General features: G+C 32.8%; 1 protein-coding gene across 1 annotated transcript in view; it reads left to right on the top strand.

Moving 5' to 3' along the window:
- Window positions 1-23388, top strand: part of LOC139495986 (uncharacterized) — an 87544-nt gene that overhangs the window by 44885 nt on the left and 19271 nt on the right. The window contains exons 23-37 of the mRNA XM_071284414.1: window positions 524-631; window positions 2298-2425; window positions 2758-3258; window positions 4323-4580; window positions 5197-5342; window positions 5971-6194; window positions 7552-7618; window positions 9049-9119; window positions 10473-10577; window positions 11138-11268; window positions 14429-14483; window positions 15522-15673; window positions 17268-17464; window positions 21088-21348; window positions 21838-23093. Of these exons, the coding sequence (XP_071140515.1) occupies window positions 524-631; window positions 2298-2425; window positions 2758-3258; window positions 4323-4580; window positions 5197-5342; window positions 5971-6194; window positions 7552-7618; window positions 9049-9119; window positions 10473-10577; window positions 11138-11268; window positions 14429-14483; window positions 15522-15673; window positions 17268-17464; window positions 21088-21348; window positions 21838-23093 (3660 nt within the window). The remainder of the gene's footprint in view (window positions 1-523; window positions 632-2297; window positions 2426-2757; window positions 3259-4322; window positions 4581-5196; window positions 5343-5970; window positions 6195-7551; window positions 7619-9048; window positions 9120-10472; window positions 10578-11137; window positions 11269-14428; window positions 14484-15521; window positions 15674-17267; window positions 17465-21087; window positions 21349-21837; window positions 23094-23388) is intronic.

Here is a 23388-nt window from a genome sequence, read left to right as displayed (position 1 = left end):
AGAAGTCAGGAAAAGTCTCTTTTTTTTTTAAGGGTATTCAGGATTTACATTTATTAAAAGTCTGGAAGTTAAGATTTATTTTTCAAGACTTATGTAATGAACTATTTTACGGGTTCTGGAAAGAAATTATTTTTCTCTCTCTGGAATATTGGATTAACTGTTCTTTTTTTGCTGACTTTCTGGTGTGACCTTTGCTCATCATTGAAGGCCCCACGATGACCTATAGTTGTTAATTTCTGTGTTATTTGGTCTCCTGTGGAGAGTTGTCTCATTAGCAATCATACCACATCTTCTTTTTTATACATGATGAATTCACAGAAATAAGAAAATGCTCTAATTAATTCACAGAAATAAAAAAAAATGCTTGCACGATACAAGCAGGACATGTCATTACGTAAACTTAAGTTTGTCTCAAAATTTCTATTAAATGTGCTGCTGAACATTTTAATCAATATTAGACTAAGTGTACTTTATTTAATATGAAATCCTCTTGTATTGATATAAAATAAATCCTATATTTCAGGCTATTATAGAATCTCCAAGGAGGCAATTGTCAACAAGTGACATATATTCGTGGACTCTGAGGACATTTAAACATTATGAAACAGAGGCTCATATTTTAACAATGAAGGTGAGCCTGTTTTGATTTGCTGGAAAGTTAGGAGCCAGATCGGGATGGTTTTATAATCTACACTTTTGTTTGTACCTGCTACATTCATCTCAAAAGAGAAGAGAAAGATACCAGAGAGACACTCAAATCATAAGTTAAAAACAGTAGCTAAAAGAAAAAGAAAAATACCAACAGACAGACAATAGTACACAAAACACAACATAGAAAACTTGACAGCAAAATAGCAACTCCAGCCAAAACTGGCAGTAATTAAGGAATAACAGTACTGTAGTTGAAGAGTTGCCACCGTCAATTGTAGATTTGACGGTCGCAAATGCAGTTTTACTGGCGACGCATAGCGGAGACAGTAAAACGGAGATTTGCAACCGTCAAATCAAAATTGACGGTGGCAACTCTTCAACTACAGTACTGTTATTCCGATTCTAATGCATTTCAAAAAGAAATAATACGAGAAAACTTGGAAAATGTCTAAATTTGACAAATAAAACAAAAATCCGCGAAACTTCATGAATGATTTTGGCGCAAAGACATCATGGGTAAACGTGACGTCAGACAAATGAAAATTTACAAACTGGAGGTTATTACGTTAACTGTACGCTTCAAATTCGGATAAAATAACTTTAAAACAGCAAGTTCGAAGTAGGTGTTGTTTTATTTTGGATTATATAGTAGTAATCGAACATTTGTTGATTGAATCATTTCAAAATGATTGTCCCTCCTTAGTTACGCCTGGTCAACTGTGGATTTGACGACAACTTTTAGCCAATGAAAAAAATTGTTACATACAAATTGCATTAGAATCTCAGATGCTTTCCTAAAGATTTATTACTGTGGATTTATTTATTTTCGTGGATTCCAATTTTTGGGGATTAAGGAAAACTTGAATTTTGTTGTTTTGCGAAAGTCTAAATAAAAGCCTATAGAAAATTTGTTATTAATTGAACATTTAAATTCGTTAATTCACCTGTACCTACGAAATCCACGAAAATTGGTATCCAACGAATAATAGTGAATCCACAGTAGCAGATCCAGCTCAACATGTGGCACCCATCATTATAATGTATAATCGATTTCACATGTGCAGTTATAATCTGATAATCCATCAAGAGCACAATAAATCACCTTAGGTTTTTGTTGGATTTGTGTTTCTTTAGTTTTATATTTAATGAACAGCTATTATTTGTTTTGAATTTATTGAGCCGTAAAATTTTTGACTCTTCACATTGAATAATGTGTGAAGCAGATAATGTAAAATGAGAAGTCAAAAATTAATTTTATGGGTCAATAAATTCAAAATAAATTGTTGCCATTCATTATAAATAAATTTCTCTCAGAAATAAGGCTCAAAGAACTTTTTATATTATTTATATTAACAATAACAACGCATACACTGCATACATGTCAGAGTGGGCTTGTCATTATAAAAATTGACAACATTGAAAATAAAAGTAATAATTTTAACCAATCAGAAAACAGTAAATATACCAATTTATTTATTAAATGTTAAGTAGAATGACTTAAAAAAGAAAATTGTGTTACCCGAAAAATCCTTTATCATTTTTTAAAATGAGTGAATAAGTTTAAGTCTATATTTTTAGTATGGGTAGCTATTGATATACTACAAAAATACTGAAATAAAACTATATTTCTGGATCTTTTTTTATAGAATAACATCAGACATGCTTTGACTGCTCACGATTGTTTTGTAAGACTTCCAAGTGACAATCAAGGGGTATGGGCTGTGGATGAAGAATTGTTTGACAAGATGAAAAAACCTCATAGAAAACTGGATGCGTAAGTAATACTGTGGATTCTTATATTTTCGTGGGTATCAATTTTTCGTGGATTGCTACAAACTTGCATATTAGTGGATATTTGAATTCGTGGTTTTGCAAATCTCTGCATACAAATCCTATTGAAAATATGTTATTCATTGGACATTTGCAAGCTGATGCTTGTCTCTAGGTGCAGGATTTTCTTGCTGTGTTAAAAAACCATTGGGGATATTTGGCTGTTTTCTGCTTTTTGGTTGTTATCTTATTTGACACATTCCCCATTTCCATTCTCAATTTTATTGTCAGATGCAAAATATAATAGATTTTTCTTCAATACTTTTATTTTGACAGGGATGACGTTTATTTATTTACAAGAACAGCACCAATAAAAACTTCTGAATTAAACAATTGTACAGACCAGACCTCACTTGTACCTGCTGTGACCATAACTGGAGTACATTGTGTTGTAGAATGTCAGCAGAATGAATCTTTTGTATCAAACACTACTGACAAACCAACTGTGCTAGAACCCTCTATATTTAACAGTACTGTTAAACACACACAGCCTGTATTAAACACAACTGATAAACAGACGTCATTTGAACCTGCTGTGACCATCATTACTGGTGTAGAACTGAAGCAGTATGAACCTTTTGCATCAAACACTGCTGACGAACCAACCGTGCTGGACTCCTCTGTATTAAGCAGTACTGTTAAACAGACCTCATTATTACCAGCTGTAATAAATGCTTCTTCTGAGCAGACCTCATTGAAACAGTTAAACACTGTGGCAGACCCAAACACAGATATCACTGCCACTTCCCAAAACGAAAACAACTTGGAACAGAAAAGGTATGAGTAGAATCAGTCCTAATATTTTTATGGACCACCTACGATAGTAGAGGGACATTATGTTTTCTGGTCTGTGCGTCCTTTTGTCCATTTGTCAGTTCGTCTGTCCGTTTGTTCGTTCATTCATCTGTCCCGCTTCAGGTTAAAGTTTTTGGTCAAGGTTGTTTTTGATGAAGTTGAAGTCCAATCAACTTGAAACTTAGTACACATGTTCCCAATGATATTATATTTCTAATTTTAATGCCAAATTAGAGTTTTGACCCCAATGTTATGGTCCACTGAACATAGAAATTGATAGTGCTAGTGGGGCATCCGTGTACTTTGGACACATTCTTGTTGATTTTTTAATTTTTGTTTTTGCCCTATCAGGTGAAAACATTAGAGCTACATTTTTGGGGTATTCTAGTCTGAAAATGACTGTGCATTTCTTCACCTCAATAGAATCAAATGAAAACTCACTTATTGAACTTTTATTGTTTTATTATACCCCTGCTCTAAAAAAGTGGGGGTAACCTGTTTTACCTCTCACTCTGTCAGTCCATCTGTCATTCTGCCCCATGAATATATGTCGCATCTTTCTCAGGAATTATAATACAAGAATTTCTGAAATTTGGTTTCAGGATTTATATAACAATGTATTATTCAGCTATACAGTGGGATGCATTTCAAATTTATCACTCAACAACTTGTGGGTGGGGCATTGTCCATGACATTCAGAATAATTATCTGCCATAGCATCATTAAAATGGAATACAACGTAAGGCTCAATTCACCGTTTCAGAATCTAATGCATCCTGAGTAATATTTTCAACAGTGTACACCAAAACGTCCTGATTGGTCAAACATATCATAAACAATAGAACCAATGATGTGACATTATTTTCATTTTGGGGTACTTACAATGATATAACCCATGATTCTTAGACTCTGAAATGGCCAATTCCAAAACTATGTTTATATCTTTATTCTTTAAATTGTGTAAATGGTTCCTCGTGACTACAATAAATCTTGTTTATACACAGTGTATTCTTTTTATAAACAAGCACTCAATGTTTATATATAAGGTTGGTTGACTTAATGTCGTGGAAGGTACCAAGTATGGGAAAGACAAAGCAACTTAAGTATGTAAAGAATAAGTTTGGCAGAGCAAGTCTGGTCCTTGGAGGTTACCGTTACAGTGCAAAGACAAAACGAAACAACCGAATTTACTGGCGATGTGCAGAACCATCCTGTAAAGCGACGGTTAACACACATGAGGGTCATTTGGTCAAGGTCGGCACACCACATAACCATCGAGCCAACCAGACAGGGCGGTTCAAAATGTATAACTATGCAATGTTTTCTTACTTAAATTCAAATATTTAATATAAATTAAGAAATTAATGTGTGTGTTTATTATTGCTAAACCTTGACCTTATAGTTATTCAAGTATGAAAATTCAGAGATGTGATATAATGCCAGTGAGGCAACTGTATATTCACCAGAGATCAAAGTACCAGGATATAAACAAATATAGGTCATGATTACCTTATAGACCATTATACATTGTTTAAAAATATTATATGCAACCAAGCTGACCTTCTTTATGCCCCACCTACGATAGTAGATGGGCATTATGTTTTTTGGTCTGTACCTCTTTTCGTTCGTTTTAAATTAATTTGTTTACCCCAATTTCACGGTTCACTGCACATCCAAATGATAGTGTGAGCGGGGCATCTATGTGCTATGGACACATTCTTGTTTTATATATATATATTTTTGTTATTGGAAAGGTGTCTGCTATTATTAACATGCAATGATCGATGACAAATTTTCACTCATTAGTGTTATTTGAGGACTGAAGTTTGAAAGTTTTTATAACATAATATATAATTAGTTTAAGGTTTTTTTCAAACAGTGATATTAAAAATCAATTTTACCATTACTTGTAAGTTACAGCAATGAATCACCAGGACAGTCTCAAGACAGTCACCTGAGTGAAAACGAATCTGTATCAGAAGAATTGGAACCCCTAGAGGGCCAAGATGTTCCACTTCACTTGGAATGTGAGAATGTGTTTTCAGTAGACAGTGATGATGAACAAGGTACAACAGGTTCAGATAAAGAGTTTGATATATCATTAAGAATTACAAATTTGATCTATTGAGGTATATTAATCAGGGACAAAAGACACCAGAGGGACATTCAAACTCAAAGATTGTAATAAACTGGCTAAAAAAGTTAAACCTTCTCTTGGCAAGAGTAATACTGTGTTCAGTTGTTAAATTGTATCAACATTTATAGCATATGCTTTTTATGTTGTTGCTTTCATATAAGATGCATCGGTAGATTAGGACAAAACAGACTGGTCTTACAAATTGAAGTTTTTGCTGATCATAAAGTATGATTCATCTCAATTTTATGTTTTTTTTTTAATGTTCAATACCTGCATGTACCAAGTCAGGACTTTAGAAGCCATATTTTCTATAATTACAAGGAGGGAATAGGACCTTTATGGGGACTCCAGGACCAGGTGTGACCCTGTTGGGATCCGGGAATTCTTTTTTCAAATTTCTGTATGTTGGGATTTAAATTTATTCAAATTTGGGACCTCAGGATTTTGTGTTTTTAAGCCAGGGATTTCGGGATCAGGACCCCCTCCCACCCCCCTCTTCTGGCAAATGTTTTCATATTTTTATGACAATTTTGTATTTCTACAAAATTCTGTTTCAGATCAGTTTGGAAGTACAAATTTAAACTGTGATGACAACAGCATTGATACTCACAGGAATAGTACATCCTCTAGATCACATGACAATAAACCAGTTGTAAATGTGGATAACACAATATCTCAACCATGTGACCTTGACAACTCAGCATCTAGATCACATGACTTTCAAATTTCATCCCCTCCTAGATCATGTGACTTGGAAAACTGTGAGTCATCTGCATCAGGGGTAAGTTACAATGTAAAGAACTTGATTCACAAAAATTGCAATTATAACAATGTCACATTTTTGTCAATGATACAAACATTGCAATAGTTTTTGAAATAACAGTAGTTTGTTTTATTGATATAAAAGTAAAATGCCTAGACTTATATCATGCCAAAATCGAAAAGTTTTGTAATTCTTATCAGGGTTTAAGATTTAAGTGAAGACTGTAGGGATACACACATTATCAGAAGGTCCTTAAAAAAATAATTTTACATTGATTTCAAGAAGTGTGGATTCATTATTATTCGTTGAACACCAATTTTCGTGGATTTTATGGTAACCCAGGAACCATGAATTACACATGTTCTAATGCAATTTAAGTAGACTTTGGTAAAACCACAAAATCAAATATTGACAAAAATAGGTGCCCCTGAAAATACATGAATCCACAGTAAACGTTCGTAATATGATATTATTGCGTAAGTATTTCTGTATTGGCCTTGTTATTGGTCCAAGGCTTGCTGTATTGGCCTGAGGCAAACAATAACAAGGCCAATACAGAAATACACGTAATAGTATCTTTATTAATTAACTACAGTGTTACAATATTTTTTTTCATTTCATTTCAAAAGTGATAAATATTTAACCTTGAAGTGGAACTATCCAAATCTCAGTTCTTTTTTATTAGATGCAATACATGAATCATGATGATCTGGTGCTGTTTCCAGGTGTCTTCAGCATTTTCTCATCTGATGAATTTTTCTACCCTTTTCAGTCACTATAAAGTGTTACAACTTAAATTTAGACACAACACATAAATAGTAATTGGAAAGGTACTGCCATTGCATGTGTTATGCAGAAACTAATTATAAAATCGATTTGTACCATCGTGAAATTATGAGGTCGTCAAGAAATGTACTTAGTGATAATCTACTCGTTCCCCTAACCTGAAATAATTCTATTGTCTGCTTTCAACATACATTTTAAATGAATGTGACCATCTTTAGCCTGAAATGTATGCCATACTGACATTTTCAGCATGTTTAAGATGACTAAACGAAAACTGCGTCTTCAAACCAACTGTTTACTTTCAGCTTGTGTTTATCGTGACTTTCGATGTAAAAACTAGAGACGTTCCAAAATCCTGTACTTTTGTCAACATAGAATAACTCGGCCAATACAGAAAAAAATCTATATTGGCCAAGTTATTCTGTATTGGCCGAGTTTACACCTTATATTGCATAGGCAGTTTTCATCATATTAAGTCCAATAACAGTGTAGTTAATTAACAATATTCTATAGAAAATCTATGCTGCACATAAAGCTTTAACACCCTGTATTTCTAGCATTGGGAGCTCAATATTCATTCTTTTTTCAGTTACTGGAATCACATGGAATGGAAGAAGAATACTACTCTTCAGTTGAAGAGGAACATATATTTTCAGGTACATTATCAAGACATTTCAAAGCCTTTTATAGCTGTATGGGCTTTGCTCATTGTTAAAAGCCATACAGTGACCTATAGTTGTCAGTTTCTTTGTTATTTGTTTTTTGGTGAATAGTTGTCTCATTGGCATTTTTTTTTATAATCGATGCTGGGTCATAACCTCCATCAACTACTCACATTATATATTTTTCATAGCCTGTGCATTTGTTATATTAGATAATTATGTTCGATTATCTTAATGGTAAACTTCATTTTTTGATATTACTGATATGGTATATAATTTTTTCAAATATGGAAAATTGTATGTTTAATAATAACAAAAACTAACAGTGTATATATATGTTATTTACTAATGTTAACGAGGCAGGGAAAAGGTACCGGTACTTGATGTTTTAAAACTAACAAATGAACAGATTTCAATAAAATATGATAAATTAAAAAAAAAAATGAAAAGATAAACAGACAAATAATAGTATACAAGAAACAACATAGAAAACTAAGGAATGAGCAACACGAACCTTACCAAAAAATGTGAGGAATCTCAGGTGCTCAGGAAGGGTAAGAAGATCCTGCTCCACATGTGGCAACCGTCATGTTGCTCATGTTATTACAAACCTGGTAAATAATCTAATTCGGTAGGTCACATTCATGAAAAGGAAAGGGGATTGTAGCTATGATGTTAGAAACATATTCTATATCATCTGTGAGGTGGTTCTAAACACTACAGGGAGATAACTCTGTAAAAATAAGCTGAACATTTTAATCACATTCTAATGCATGTATTGTTAAGGAAACAGATGTGTCTGTGGAACCCTGCTCACAATTATTGTCATAGGCAGTCAGAGAAAAAACATGTGTTTTGGTTAACTGTAGAGTAATCTATTTTTCATGTGTACCAATTTTCATGGATTGAGGAAAACTTGCATTTTTGAGGATATTTGGTTTCATGGTTTTTCAAAAATCTGCATTTAATGAGGGGGGTAATGGGGGGTATCTGCACGAAAAAACGCGAAATAAAATTGCAATTTCACAATGAACGTACAATTAAAAATGTCTTGCACGTTGATCTTTTAACCGATTTCACGAAACATGTTGAATAACGAACCTTTTTCATGGCTGAACGTGAAATAAAAATGGCAAAACACGTTGCACAAAAATAACCCTTTACCACCCTCTTTAATCATGCAGCAAATTTGCCATTAATTTAACATTTATTTTCATGGTTTACCTATACCCACAAAATCCACAAAAATTGATATCCAACAAATAATAATGATTCCACAGTATAAGGGTCAATGATAATAAGAAGGTATAGAAAAAAATTACAAAACTTTATAAATTTTTATAAAACATAAATTTGAAAATTATAACATTATACATAAACAATTTTAAGATTTTGTTATCAACATTTTTTTTCTATTTTTTCAGTGAGGAAGCCCAGACGAGTTTACGTTAGAAGACCCCCTCAGCCATTTACATATGCTTCTTTGATACGAAAGGTAAGTAGTCCAACTACTGTCTAGCCTATCAACACTAAGGTTAAGAGTAGGAACCTTGCACATGGAATGTGCACTTTACTCCAATCTTAATTGACTAGGATTGTAAGTTTTCCTGATTCTCTCTTGGAACTCCAACTTTCTCCAACAAATAAAAATTGGCCACCATGACAATGGTGTTGATTATAGTGACATTAAGCATCAATAATCACTATATTTAAATAAATTTTTACCCCAAAACATGAAAATATTGACATTTTCAGAATTGGAGCTACTTTTTGACAGTAAATTTCAACTATATTGCTATAAAACCACAATTATCACTTTAATTATGTATGATTTTACCTAATGGACAATGTATGCCATATGATCAATTGGAATCTTAATTTTAAGATAAGTTATGTTAAAGATTACATCCATAATTGAATTCTGATTCATCTGATTCATCTGATAACAAATTATTAAAAATGGATATCACACTAAACTCCAAATATATAAATGAACTAAACTTTAAAGACATAGAAGACATACAAAGGCCAGAGGCTCCTGACTTGACACAGGTGCAAAAATGCAATGAGGTTAAACATGTTTTGTGAGATCTCAACCCTCCCCCTCTACCTGTAGCCAATTAATACACCTTATATAGCTATTTATCCACCATTACTGAACATCACACAGGTTCCTGTAAAATGTTGACATCATAATACAAAACATCTTAACGCCACAGTGGAAAAGTGATTGTTGTATGACGTAAAATTTTCAAGCGCTACAGATTCACGGGTCAGCCGGTGTCATATGGTATTTTGAACCCCCTAAAAAGTGAACCCGGGTCAAAGAAACGCGTCCAAAACGCAAGGGAAAACAAAATTTCAACTGTTGATTGTTGACATAAACTAAAATGTGAAATGTCATAGATTTAAAATTTATAGACAACTTTCTAATTTGTGAACTTTACTTAAGTCGCAATGCTTCTTTTATTGCATCAAAGTAAGAACTTTTTGTTGAATGATGTCAAATACTTTGACCTGATGTTAACTCTTTTAACTTATTAACAAAAAACATTTTTTAAAAAGATTCTAACATTTGACAAATGTTTAACAAAATGAATTACATTTGTCTAAAACATCTAAAAAATAAAGATATATTATTAAAGGGAGGTAACAAACAGTTTTGATTAAAGGGAGGTAATAATTTTCTATTTCAGGCTATTGTAGATTCTCCTAACCAAAACTTAACATTAAGTGAATCTATCAATGGTTACACAATGCTGATTCATATAAACAGACAGATGATATTTTATTAAGGGGAGGTAATAAACAATTTTAATTGAAGGGAGGTAATAATTTTATTTTTCAGGCTATTGTAGATTCTCCTAACCAAAATTTAACATTAAGTGAAATCTACCAATGGTTGCTTAATGCATATTCATATAATCAGACAGATGATATTACAACAATGAAGGTATGTACTAAATGCTTATTCTGCCAATCAAAGTTTATTTAAATACCAGACAATGATCATGTACCAGAATATGTTCACAACACTTAGTACTACCAGCCCTATTTAAGTGTCATGTGCAGTTCTCTGTTAGATTTGGAAGTCAAGATTTTATTGGTTGAATAAAAGGCAATTGTTTTCTATTTAATTAGGAAATGAGATTTTATCAATCATAATATAAATAGACATATATAGTGCATTGACTATAACATTCTATACATCCTATCCATGAACATTTCCAGAAATATTTGGATGTAATATATGCTCAGATATTCAAGGCACAAAATTATGTTTCACTTGTCAAGAAAATTACATAACTTTTGCAAGGTGCAAGAATCTAATTTCTGTTCTAAAAATAAATTTATGTCATTGTTAACCTTTCTTTATTCCTTTGTCTAGAATAGCTGGTAAATCCACAACAACCAATGCAATATTTAATGTTACTTCCCAATGATATATTGCAGTTATCTTTACCGTTCAGTGCTTACAAGCACTTTGATATTTTTTGTTATTTTTGCTTGTAGAACAATGCCAGACAAGTACTGAGTTATCATAAATGTTTTGTCCGAGTAATTAACGACAAGAACGAAGGAGTATGGACAGTTGATGAGAAAGAATTTGACAAACTTAAAGCACCACATACAAGATTAGTCGGGTAATTTAATACAACAGTTTGGGTCCATAGAATTGAATACATTGTATGTGAGAGCTCATCATATTAAAAAGAAGATGTGGTATGATTGCCAATGAGAGAACTGTCCACAAGAGACCAAAATGACACAGACATTAACAACTATAGGTCACTGTACGGCCTTCAACAATCAGCAAAGCCCATACCACATAGTAACATAGTAACATAGTCCGCTATAAAAGGCCCAGATATGACAATGTCAAACAATCCAGACCAGAAAACTAACGGCCTTATCAGCATATCATATGTTGTTTTGCCTAATTCAATTTACTCCAATAAACAAGGAAACACATAAACAGACTACATGATAAACTTGTTAACAGTTTTAAAATAAAAATCTGTTTGATGAAATATGTTTAGTTCTTGTAATTGAAAATCACATAAAATTTAATTTTCTTTGCCTTTTACAAACTATTTTTGTAGTTTGGTCAATCAGGAGAAAAGTAACAATTTGTCTTGATCGCTTTTATCTTATCACTATTGCTCATGGTGAAGTATTTTGCATACGGGCGTACCTTTTCCTAAAATCAATATTAAAACTCAAGCTCTCATAAATTACAATTTAAAACTATATTTGGTTATATAGCATACCAAGCATGAATAATTCATATCTTATTAACAAAATATTTATTGTACTTAAAATGAATGTAATATTTGCTACTGGATGTAAAGTATCTTGTTATAATTGTAAGCTAGTTGCAGCAATCTTTTCTACTTTTTAGCTCACCTGTCCCGAAGGGACAAGTGAGCTTATACCATCACTTGGCGTCCGTCGTCGTCCGTCGTCTGTCGTCGTCTGTCGTCGTAAACTATTTCAAGAATCTTCTCCTCTGAAACCACTGGGCCAAATACTTTTAAACTTTAACTGAATGTTCCTTAGGGTATCTTATTTATAAATTGTATCCGAAGTGTTGATCTATCAACAAACATGGTCGCCATTGCTAAAAGTAGAACATAGGGGTCAAATGCAGTTTTTGGCTTATAACTCAAAAACCAAAGCATTTAGAGCAAATCTGACATGGGGTAATATTGTTTATCAGGTCAATATCTATCTGCCCTGAAATTTTCAGATGAATCAGACAACCCGTTGTTGGGTTGCTGCCCCTGAATTGATAATTTTAAGGAAATTTTGCTGTTTTTGGTTATTATCTTGAATATTATTATAGATAGAGATAAACTGTAAACAGGAATAATGTTCAGCAAAGTAAGATTTACAAATAAGTCAACATGACGGAAATGATCAGTTGACCCCTTTAGGAGTTATTGCCCTTTATAGTCAATTTTTAACCATTTTTTCGTAAATCTTAGTAATCTTTTACAAAAATCTTCTCCTCTGAAACTACTGGGCCAAATACTTCCAAACTTAAATTGAATGTTCCTTAGGGTATCTAGTTTGTAACTTGTATCCGAAGTTATGATCTATCAACAAACATGGTCGCCATTGCTAAAAATAGAACATAGGGGTCAAATGCAGTTTTTGGCTTATAACTCAAAAACCAAAGCATTTAGAGCAAATCTGACAGGGGTAATATTGTTTATCAGGTCAAGATCTATCTGCCCTGAAATTTTCAGATGAATCAGACAACCTGTTGTTGGGTTGCTGCCCCTGAATTGGTAATTTTAAGGAAATTTTGCTGTTTTTGGTTATTATCTTGAATATTATTATAGATAGAGATAAACTGTAAACAGGAATAATGTTCAGCAAAGTAAGATTTACAAATAAGTCAACATGACGGAAATGGTCAGTTGACCCCTTTAGGAGTTATTGCCCTTTATAGTCAATTTTTAACCATTTTTCGTAAATCTTAGTAATCTTTTACAAAAATCTTCTCCTCTGAAACTACTGGGCCAAATACTTCCAAACTTAAATTGAATGTTCCTTAGGGTATCTAGTTTGTAAATTGTATCCGAAGTTATGATCTATCAACAAACATGGTCGCCATTGCTAAAAATAGAACATAGGGGTCAAATGCAGTTTTTGGCTTATAACTCAAAAACCAAAGCATTTAGAGCAAATCTGACATGGGGTAATATTGTTTATCAGGTCAAGATCTATCTGCCCTGAAATTTTCAGATGAATCAGACAACCTGTTGTTGGGTTGCTGCCCCTGAATTGGTAATTTTAAGGAAATTTTGCTGTTTTTGGTTATTATCTTGAATATTATTATAGATAGAGATAAACTGTAAACAGGAATAATGTTCAGCAAAGTAAGATTTACAAATAAGTCAACATGACGGAAATGGTCAGTTGAACCCTTTAGGAGTTATAGCCCTTTATAGTCAATTTTTAACCATTTTTCGTAAATCTTAGTAATCTTTTACAAAAATCTTCTCCTCTGAAACTACTGGGCCAAATACTTCCAAACTTTAAATGAATGTTCCTTAGGGTATCTAGTTTGTAAATTGTATCCGAAGTTATGATCTATCAACAAACATGGTCGCCATTGCTAAAAATAGAACATAGGGGTCAAATGCAGTTTTTGGCTTATAACTCAAAAACCAAAGCATTTAGAGCAAATCTGACGTGGGTAATATTGTTTATCAGGTCAAGATCTATCTGCCCTGAAATTTTCAGATGAATCAGACAACCTGTTGTTGGGTTGCTGCCCCTGAATTGATAATTTTAAGGAAATTTTGCTGTTTTTGGTTATTATCTTGAATATAATTATAGATAGAAATAAAGGGTAAACAGCAATAATGTTCAGCAAAGAAAGATCTTCAATTAAGTCAATTTGACCAAAATTGTCAATTGACCCCTTAAGAAGTTATTGCCCTTTAAAGACTTTTTTTCACAATTTGTTCATCATGTTGACTTACTTTAAAAAATCTTCTCCTTTGAAACTGCTGTATCAATTTCAGCCAAACTTAGGCTAAATGAGTTTCAGAGTATCTAGTATAAATTTTATATTTTATTTCCTTGTATGTCAAGAAACATAGCTCCTATGGCTAAAATAGAACATAGGAGAAAATGATTATTTTTTTTGGCTTTTGAAGAAAATAGGACGATCCAAAAAATATTTAAATAAATTGAAAAGCCAAAATAATCATTGATGAGCGATTTAACCAAAAGAATTAAGGTGAGCGATTCAGGCTCTTGAGAGCCTCTTGTTTATTATCGTTGTAGCTGTTTTGATAAAAGAAGCAGTAAATCTGTAAATGATCCCAATTCAGGGATTAAGGTAAGTTAACATAAACATATAAGATTGCAAATGAGAGGGCTGTCTACCAGACATATACCTGCTCAAAGTTAGTTAAATTTACCTTTTTATTTTGCAAAAATTATATATTGTGGATTTATTATTATTCATTGGAAACCAATTTTCGTGGATTTCGTGGGTACAGTAGATTCACAAAATTAAATGTTCAACGAATACCAAATTTTATATAGGCTTGTTGATACAGACTTAGGGTTGACATCAAAAGATCAATGTAAGATAAAAAACTTAATTCAAATAGTTGGGGGGGGGGGGGGGGGGTTGAACTGCTGCAAGATTTGGTTATCCAACATTGATTTTTACATATATCCATATGAGTCAATCAATTTTTCCCAAATTAAGTTAAGAGGGGGGTGAGGGGGTCAGTGAAAAAACTATGTGAATTAAGTTTTTTATCCTTCATTGAACTTTTGATGTTGTCCCTTAGGCAAGACCAAGAAATCAAATATCCACGAACATGGAAGTTTTCCTTAATCCACGAAAATTGGTAACCACGAAAACAAATGAATCCACTGTATAAGCATAACTAAATGATAAGTAGCAGCTAGCCAGACAAACAACAAAGCAGAAATTTTCTATCCACTTCTTATGGAAATTATTGCCCTTGAATTACAATTTCAACCTTTTGTTTTTGTATTCTGGACATAAAGTAGTAGATATATAATTAGTAACTGAAACCAGTAAAACTGATTAGTAATAAAGGTTAACAAAATGAGATTATCTTATTAGATCCTAGTCTCTAATGTTAGAAATGTGCATAAATCCAGGAGTAAATTTTTACATCACAAGAGAAAAAGTATCAAACCAAAAGTGATTGTTATATGAAGTAAAAAAGTCAAACTTCACAAAATAGTAATAAGGTCTATAAATTAATCTAAGGTTGTTTTTCATGAAAAGGTTTCACTAGTTGACCTGAGGTCAAGCAATGTAGATGACGTCTTTGACCAATCAATTCTTACAGTGACGTTATAGCATAAGCATATAGGGATATTTTTTTTCCAGAACGCCAAACATCAAACCGAGCAGAATGAACATCTTTACCAAGAGTCACCAGAAGCGGCTATAGATTGTATAGTTGATGAGTGTAAGGAAGTATTATCTAGAAAAGCTGGGGAACCAGAGCCTGTACAGAAACTACAAAATCTTGTTAACAAGTTAGTTATCTACACTGTCAATTTAGTAATTATTGTGATGTTTTTATTTTTGCGAAAAATGCAGCAGGGTTATAATTGCAGTAATTTAAACTCTCGTTTTAATTTTTTTTTATATGAAATAAACAGGATTTTTACGCCCCATTTATATGGGCATTATGTTTTCTGATCTGTGCATCTGTTGGGTATTCGTTCGTCCGTCTGTACTGCTTTAGGTTGAAGTTTTTGGTCGAGGTAGTTTTTGATGAAGTTGGAAGTCCAATCAACTTGAAGCTTAGTACACATGTTCCCTATTATATGATTTTGTAATGCCAAATTAAAGGTTTTCCTCCAATTTCACGGTCCATTGAATAAGAAAATAGAAAATGATAGTGTGGATGGGGCATCTGTGTACTGGGGACACATTCTTGTTTCTAAATATCTCACAAATTTAAATCTCACTTTAATCTGACAAATGACAATAAATGCACCCAATAATATCTGAATTTACAGTAAGTCTTATTTTGTAATTTATTATACCCCATGTTCCAAAGGCAAGGATATAGACCACTTTGAGGTATTCCCTTATCCAGAAAAGATTGTCAATTATGTGTATAGGGATCATTTAAGTTTTTATGCCCCACCTAAGATAGTAGAGGGGCATTATGTTTTCTGGTCTGTGCTTCTGTTCGTTTGTCCGTCCGTCTGTGCGTCCGTTCAGGTTAAAGTTTTTGGTCAAGGTAGTTTTTGATGAAGCCAATCAACTTGAAACTTAGTACACTTGCTGCTTATGATATGATCTTTCTAATTTTAAAGCCAAATTAGATTATTACCCAATTTCACGGTCCATGGAACATGGAAAAGGAAAGTGTGAGTGGGGCATCAGTGTACTTTGGACACATTCTTGTTTTAGCATCTTCATGATCGTTATTATTCAGAATAAGCTAGAAATAGTTGTTGTTTTGTGATACTTAATAACAGTTCTCTTATGACAACAGTGCTGATATTATAAGAATTTATTTTGCTGAATAATTTTATTTTACAATACAGCATTTTATTTTGACACCCAGTAGCTTGCTAAACATGGGTAGGGAGTGACTATGCCTCTAAACAAATGCATGGTGTTTACTTAAACAGAAGTTTTTAACGGAAATGCAACTAACTAAAAAATGGTCTTTTATACTATAGTTTTGTCCATATGTGTTTTTGGAACTATCTGTTAGTCTGTAACCTTTTGTCTGTCCTATGGATTTTTATTTTATTTCACCCTTGACACTCACCTCTCATCAGGAAATGGTTGATGTCACATGCACAATCAACTTTCTATCATCCACATAGTCAATAAATATGTGTATAATATTTTTCCATGCAATACCGTAGAGCAAAGTTTTTTCACTGGGTGAACATTTTTTGCTTATTGTAGCGAATAGAACAAAATTGCTGAAATGAAGACGTCAATTTTAAATTTCAAATGAAATAGTTTCAATTAAAGTTTTGAATCTGCTCACATATTTTGTATACCTTTTTCACTGAATATCGTAAAATTTTACACCTGTCAGGCTGTGAAAGTAATGCATTACATGGTATTACTAGCTTTTATTCCTTTTATTCTTTGTAGCATTAGATCACCACCACCATTTTACGACAGTCTTCTAAGTGATACGAAGATTCTACAAGAAGAATTGGGCCAGGAGAGTGAATGTAACTCTTCAATTGAAGTTGATGATTTACAAGCATCAGAACATTCTACAGAAGTACAAGGAGAGAGAATCCCATCACCTATATACATGTCCATAGAGAGTGATGATGACAAAGGTATTTATAGAAAAAAAAGATTGAACAAACATACCAAATTTCAATGCAAATTCAATTCAGGAAACAGAACCAATGTGTTCACAATGGACGTCAACAAAAGGGTTAATAGAAAAAGATTTTTTGTGAAAAGTGCCTTTATAAATTTTTTAATAAATGGACTGGTTGGGTGTGGATTTTTTTTAACTTTGGGTTGCTCATCGAATTCTGTCAATATAATGGAACTATAAAAGAACTGTCATACCAGTGAGAGGATAACCAAGCTTTAAAACCAGGTTTAACCAACTTTTTCTTTTAAAAATACCTGTTTCATATCAGGAATTTGACAGTTGTTTTGCATTCAATAATTCTGTTGATATAGATCAGCTTCTGATTTTGTTAGGTTTAAAAAAAAATAAAAAAATTGCCAGTCTCTCCAAAAATAAATAAAAAATAGCTGAAAAAACCCCATTAAAATACACAATTCAGGTCAGACTCCAGTTTAGTTATACCTTGATTTTGATGTAGGATATACATCTCTTTAGTTCATTGGTTGAGCGTATTATGTTTCCGCATTTTAAGAAAAAATCGAATTTTACGTTTCCGCATTTTTGTGCCTTACTTTTCCAAAATGAATAGATACCACCTTTCTGCATTTTTAAATGTATTTCACCTGTAAAAAAAATGGTACATGTAATAATGATATATAAGACTTTATTTTTTGGTCTTTATCAGCAATAGCACCAGTTTGTAAAAATTACCGTGAATGAATTCAATTTGTATCCAACTGACAGTTTGTCAAGTATGGTAGAGAAGAGATTATGAGGTTGGACTTCATAAAGTCAGTTGGCTACAGTTTACAGCTTTGATAAGTATGTAAACTGTGCTACATGTATATACTAGTATACTGACTTTTACTGTTTTACTGTGTGGACAAGGCGCGGTTTTGACGTATTGAATTTTAAACCTGATGCCTTTTGTTATCTATTATTCATGTTTTTCTTTGCCTAATACGTTCTCCTATTTATTTTTATTGAAGTCCTGTATTATTATGTTGTCATTTTAATGTTATATTTAACAATGCCATCAAAGTGCGAGGTTTGGCATGCCACAAAACCAGGTTCAACCCACCATTTTTTCCTTTAAAAATGTCCTGTACCAAGTCAGGAAAATGGCCATTGTTATATCATAGTTCGTTTCTGTGTGTGTAACATTTTTACGTTGTGTTTTTGTTGTGTCGTTTGTTTTCTCCTATATTTGAGTGTGAATTCACATTACTATAAGACGTGTCACGGTACTTTTCTATCCCAAATTCATGTATTTTTTTTTATGTTATATTGGTTATTCTCATCGGATTTTGTCTAATGCTTAATCCGTTGCTATGTGTGTTACATTTGAATGTTGTGTCGTTGTTCTCCTCTTATATTTAATGCGTTTCCCTCAGTTTTAGTTTGTTTCCCCGATTTTGTTTTTTGTCCATAGATTTACGATTTTTGAACAGCGGTATACTACTGTTGCCTTTATTTATCTGTATATATATAAACTTTAAGGTGGTACCAAACATAATCAGTGTTCCAGCTAGGCCATTTTCAGAGGGCGCGGCGCCCGCCCTTTTCGGAGTGGTGCCCTGTGCCCTTTTTACAGTTTCCAGGGCGCCCTGCCTTTTTTGAAGATCGATTGCATATTAATTTGCGTATTGATATGATACGCTAATTACTAAATTTTACCTGGGGAAAAGATTATGACTTTGTTTACCACCCCAAGCTAATCAATGGTTACAACTGGTGTCATAATCTGTTGTTATAGGTAATCCGTTTATCGGATGGGTCATTAATGATCATCAACATTAATTCGTTCAAATAGAATCGGTCAGTGGGCAATTATCTTTGAAGAAATGTGCATACAACAACTTGGGCACAATTTGCGATGTTTACCGTAGTTTCATGGAAGAAACGTAATGACAGAAAGTTGGAAAACCATTATAAACTCGTTGAAAACATTGTTTTACTTGTTTTCTGTAAAATAAACAGAAAATTCAGACGTATTTGTCATTGACTGCCTTCATTTTTGATACGAAAATAAGAAAATCGGCCGCCATATTGTGATCATATTTACATCATATTTACGTACTGTTTATAATCCTCCAAAGAAGGAACACACTCGAATAAAGAAAGATAACTCAATCTGATTTTTTTCCTAGCATTGAGTAACCCATTTACATATTCTAAAATGTGTCTCCATACTTCTTGCTTAAGAATATATATGTTTAGGTATTTATTTTGAGTTATGGGAAAAGTTAAAGAGGGTCTTAGTAGCAGTGTTGGTAGGGTGCCTTGGTCCTCTTTTTCTGTATTCTTTATTTTTGATACTATTTTTTACTGTTGCTTTATATCCTAAAATTGTGAATTTACTGAGCACAGCTGTTTTGTGCTGTATTGCCATCAAGCACAGCAGGGGTAGAAAGGTGAAACTGGTAAAATGTGGTAGACCATAGAAACAGTATGAAACAGATCTCCTTTCAAAACATACTGCATATAAAGTTCAACTGTGCCAAGCAATGATAAAAAAACTTGTGTGACAAGCTGCTTGACAAGTTTTTCAGCCTTAAAAGTAGAAAGATAGAGTTCTATATGGGCTAAAGATGTTGTTCTTGTATAACCTGTGATTCAACGAATAAACACAAATGTTTGATTAACATCTTTTATTAAAATATGCCCTTTTCATATTATCATATCGCGCGTTAAATGCCCTTTTTCAGGATTGGCACCCTGCCCTTTTGAAAACCTAGCTGGAACACTGATAATATAAAAATTTCAAATAACTAGAACCACTGACCTCTTCAGATTTGTTTTGGAAATATTGCAGTTTGACAAACACTAATTTTGATTATTAAAAAGCTCAATATTTCCGCTATAATTCAGCTGATTTTAAAAGAGTTATCTCCTTGTAGTGTTAGCTGAAAGACGCCTCAGGGTGTGGGAATTTCTCATTACATTGAAGACCTATTGGTGACCTTCTGTTGTTGTCTGCTCTATGGTCAGGTTGTTGTCTCTTTGGCACATTCCCCATTTCCATTCTAAATTTTACATTGATATAAACTCCTGCTGCTTCCACTTAGTGTCAAGATTTATACATTCTCACATGAGGATTTATTTTTGACCCTTGTGTACTAATTTTCATTAATAAAATATGCATGATATGTATATGTGAACCTTGAATTGAAATATTCAAGTAAATACAATTTTTTTATACCCATGTTATGATTTTTCTATAAAACTTTTATTAGGCGGACAATTTTCACGTCGGACATTACTTTATGTTACATATGCTGAAGTTGACAAAATCATGAAATCATATATATACAAAAATGTACAATTTTTGCTCAAGCAACAAAAATTGGTATACTGTGGAGTCATTATTATTCGTTGAATACCAATTTCCGTGGATTTCGTGGGTAAAGGTAAACCACGAAATTAAATTATCAACGAATGACAAATTTTCTATAGGCTTGTATGCAGACCTTGGAAAAACCACGAAATTAAATATCCATGAACATTCAAGTTTTCCTTTATCCACGAAAATTGGTACCCACGAAAATAAATGAATACACAATAACTAAATTTATATAACCTCATCTTTCTTTTCAGATTCTGATAAAGATGAACAAACCAATTTGCAAGATGTCAGACAGATGAGTTATTGGAACCAGCGCAGCAGAAAAAGGCGTACCTGCTTTACCAAGAAACAAGTAGAAATACTCCAGTCTTCCTTCAACCAAAATAAATATCCACATGCATGGAGTTTGTCAAAACTAGCTCACAAAGTTGACATTAACACAATAGCTGCACAAGTCTGGTTCAAGAATGCAAGGGCTAAACGGAGAATGGATGTAGACTACTCGAAAATTGGTGAGTTTTAACATTGAACTACCAACATGGGTGATATGGTTAGAAATATAACATAGGGGTTACAGTTGTCATAATTACTAACAACTAGCATAATTTCAAACAAATGCAGGATTCTATGGTTTGTCAAAACTTTATTTAATTGCTTTGATGCAAATGGAATTAACAGATGAAGATAGATTAAGAGATAAACAAATTATATTTATTTTTTTATATTTTTGATCTAATGTCAATGGAGTTAAAGCTAAGCTAAATGAAAAAAAGATTCTCGGCGGTTTCTAATTTTTAAAATATATTAAAAAAAACTTTATAATAGGGCCTGACACACGACTTTCTTTTATAGCTGACCATAGAATATGGATTTTCTAACTGTTGAAGACTGTACGGTTGCCTGTTAGTTGCTTTCATCCATTTTATTTAAATGGGTGGATAGATATCATTGGCAATCATACAACATCTCCTTATTTTATATTCTAATGTATCTTTATTTAGAAAAAAACAGAATTACTTCAGAACTCTATGGAAATGGTAACCATTTTGGTAAATCACCCAATGTTGACAGGAGGTTTTGGAAGCCAGAATCTCATATTGTTTTTGGGTCTTCTTTATTACACAAAAATCAAGTTGGTACGCCGAAAGATGAGAGTCCATCATTAATGAATCAAGACTCTGTTAGTTGTGTGAAAGAACCTGACATGAAATTAAGGGACAGCAGAATCTTATCTCACAACCAGGAACCAGTTTTTGAAGTGAAGCATATCAGAACATCAGTTGACAGCAACGAACCAATCATTGAAGTGAAAAAGATATGTTCACCTGAGAAACAAGATGTATCTGTCAGAAATTCATCTCTCAACAAGGAACCAGTAATTGACCTAACAGATACCAGATCATCATTTCCTTACAATCCAGACTCATTGTTCCAAGTTGAGCAATCCAGAAAGTATGCCATCAATCATGAACCAGTCATTGACTTAAAGGAAACCAGTTCATCTTTAATTGGTAAAAAAACTTCTGTTGATGTGTTACCTTCAAATAATTCATTGATAACAGTAGAACCAATCAGTCACATGTGTATCATTCCATCAATTATCGACCACAAGGGTAACAGATCATCAATTATCAATAACAAGGGTAACAGTTCATCAATTATCAATAACAAGGGTACCAGTTCATCAACTATTGACCACAAAGGTAACAGTACACCAATTATCGATCACAAGGGTAATAGTTCCTCGATTACCAATCTCAAGTCAATCATTGATATGAAGGATATCAGTACATCACTTATAAACTGGAATCTTATAAGTGATGATATGCTTATAGATGACAATCTATCGATAACCAAATTGGATCCTGGTACTACCACATCATCAAGTGTAAGTCAGGGCTTTTGTGGTGAAATAAAGGCTCCCATGAAATTGAATGTCAGACAGGACATTGTTAGGGAAAAGAAAGATTCAGTTATCACACAGGAACCTCTTATTGAAATGGAAGGTACCAGTATATCATTGATAAAACAGGAACCAGTATATGTGGAACCAGTTAATCATAGCGAGACCTCTGAAGATATTAGTGAACCATCAGTTAGTATAAATCAAATAAGTCCTTCTGAAGTGAGGGTTACTAGAAGTAGGGCATCATTAATCAGTCAGAAACATGATGACCAGAGGCAGGGAAACAGTGTATCCTATCAGAAAACAGATAGTGGTTCAAAGGTCAAGAGAACCACAAAGGTAGATATATCTGTGAGTATTACATTATGGAATACTTTAATGACATGTATAGTTTATCATTTTAAAAGAAAATGTGAAAAATTTGTGTTTTCACCTGTTTTAAAAACATATAGATTTCTCTCATGTTACTTAAAAACTGTTTAAGTAATTTAACGATCCAGTTTGTGTTCAATAAAGATTGTTTTTACATTTTTATATTTCACTAATTATTAAAAAGTAGAAATGAATAAATATTAAAGTTATATTCATAAAAAATAAAAATAAACTTACCTTTTTATTTCTTCTTTTTTTTGTAAGACGTATTAAT

Source organism: Mytilus edulis, chromosome 11, assembly GCF_963676685.1.
Source record: "Mytilus edulis chromosome 11, xbMytEdul2.2, whole genome shotgun sequence".
Lineage (NCBI taxonomy): Eukaryota > Metazoa > Mollusca > Bivalvia > Mytilida > Mytilidae > Mytilus > Mytilus edulis.
Note: the sequence above shows the minus strand (reverse complement) of the source record. Positions and strands in the feature narration are given on the sequence as shown.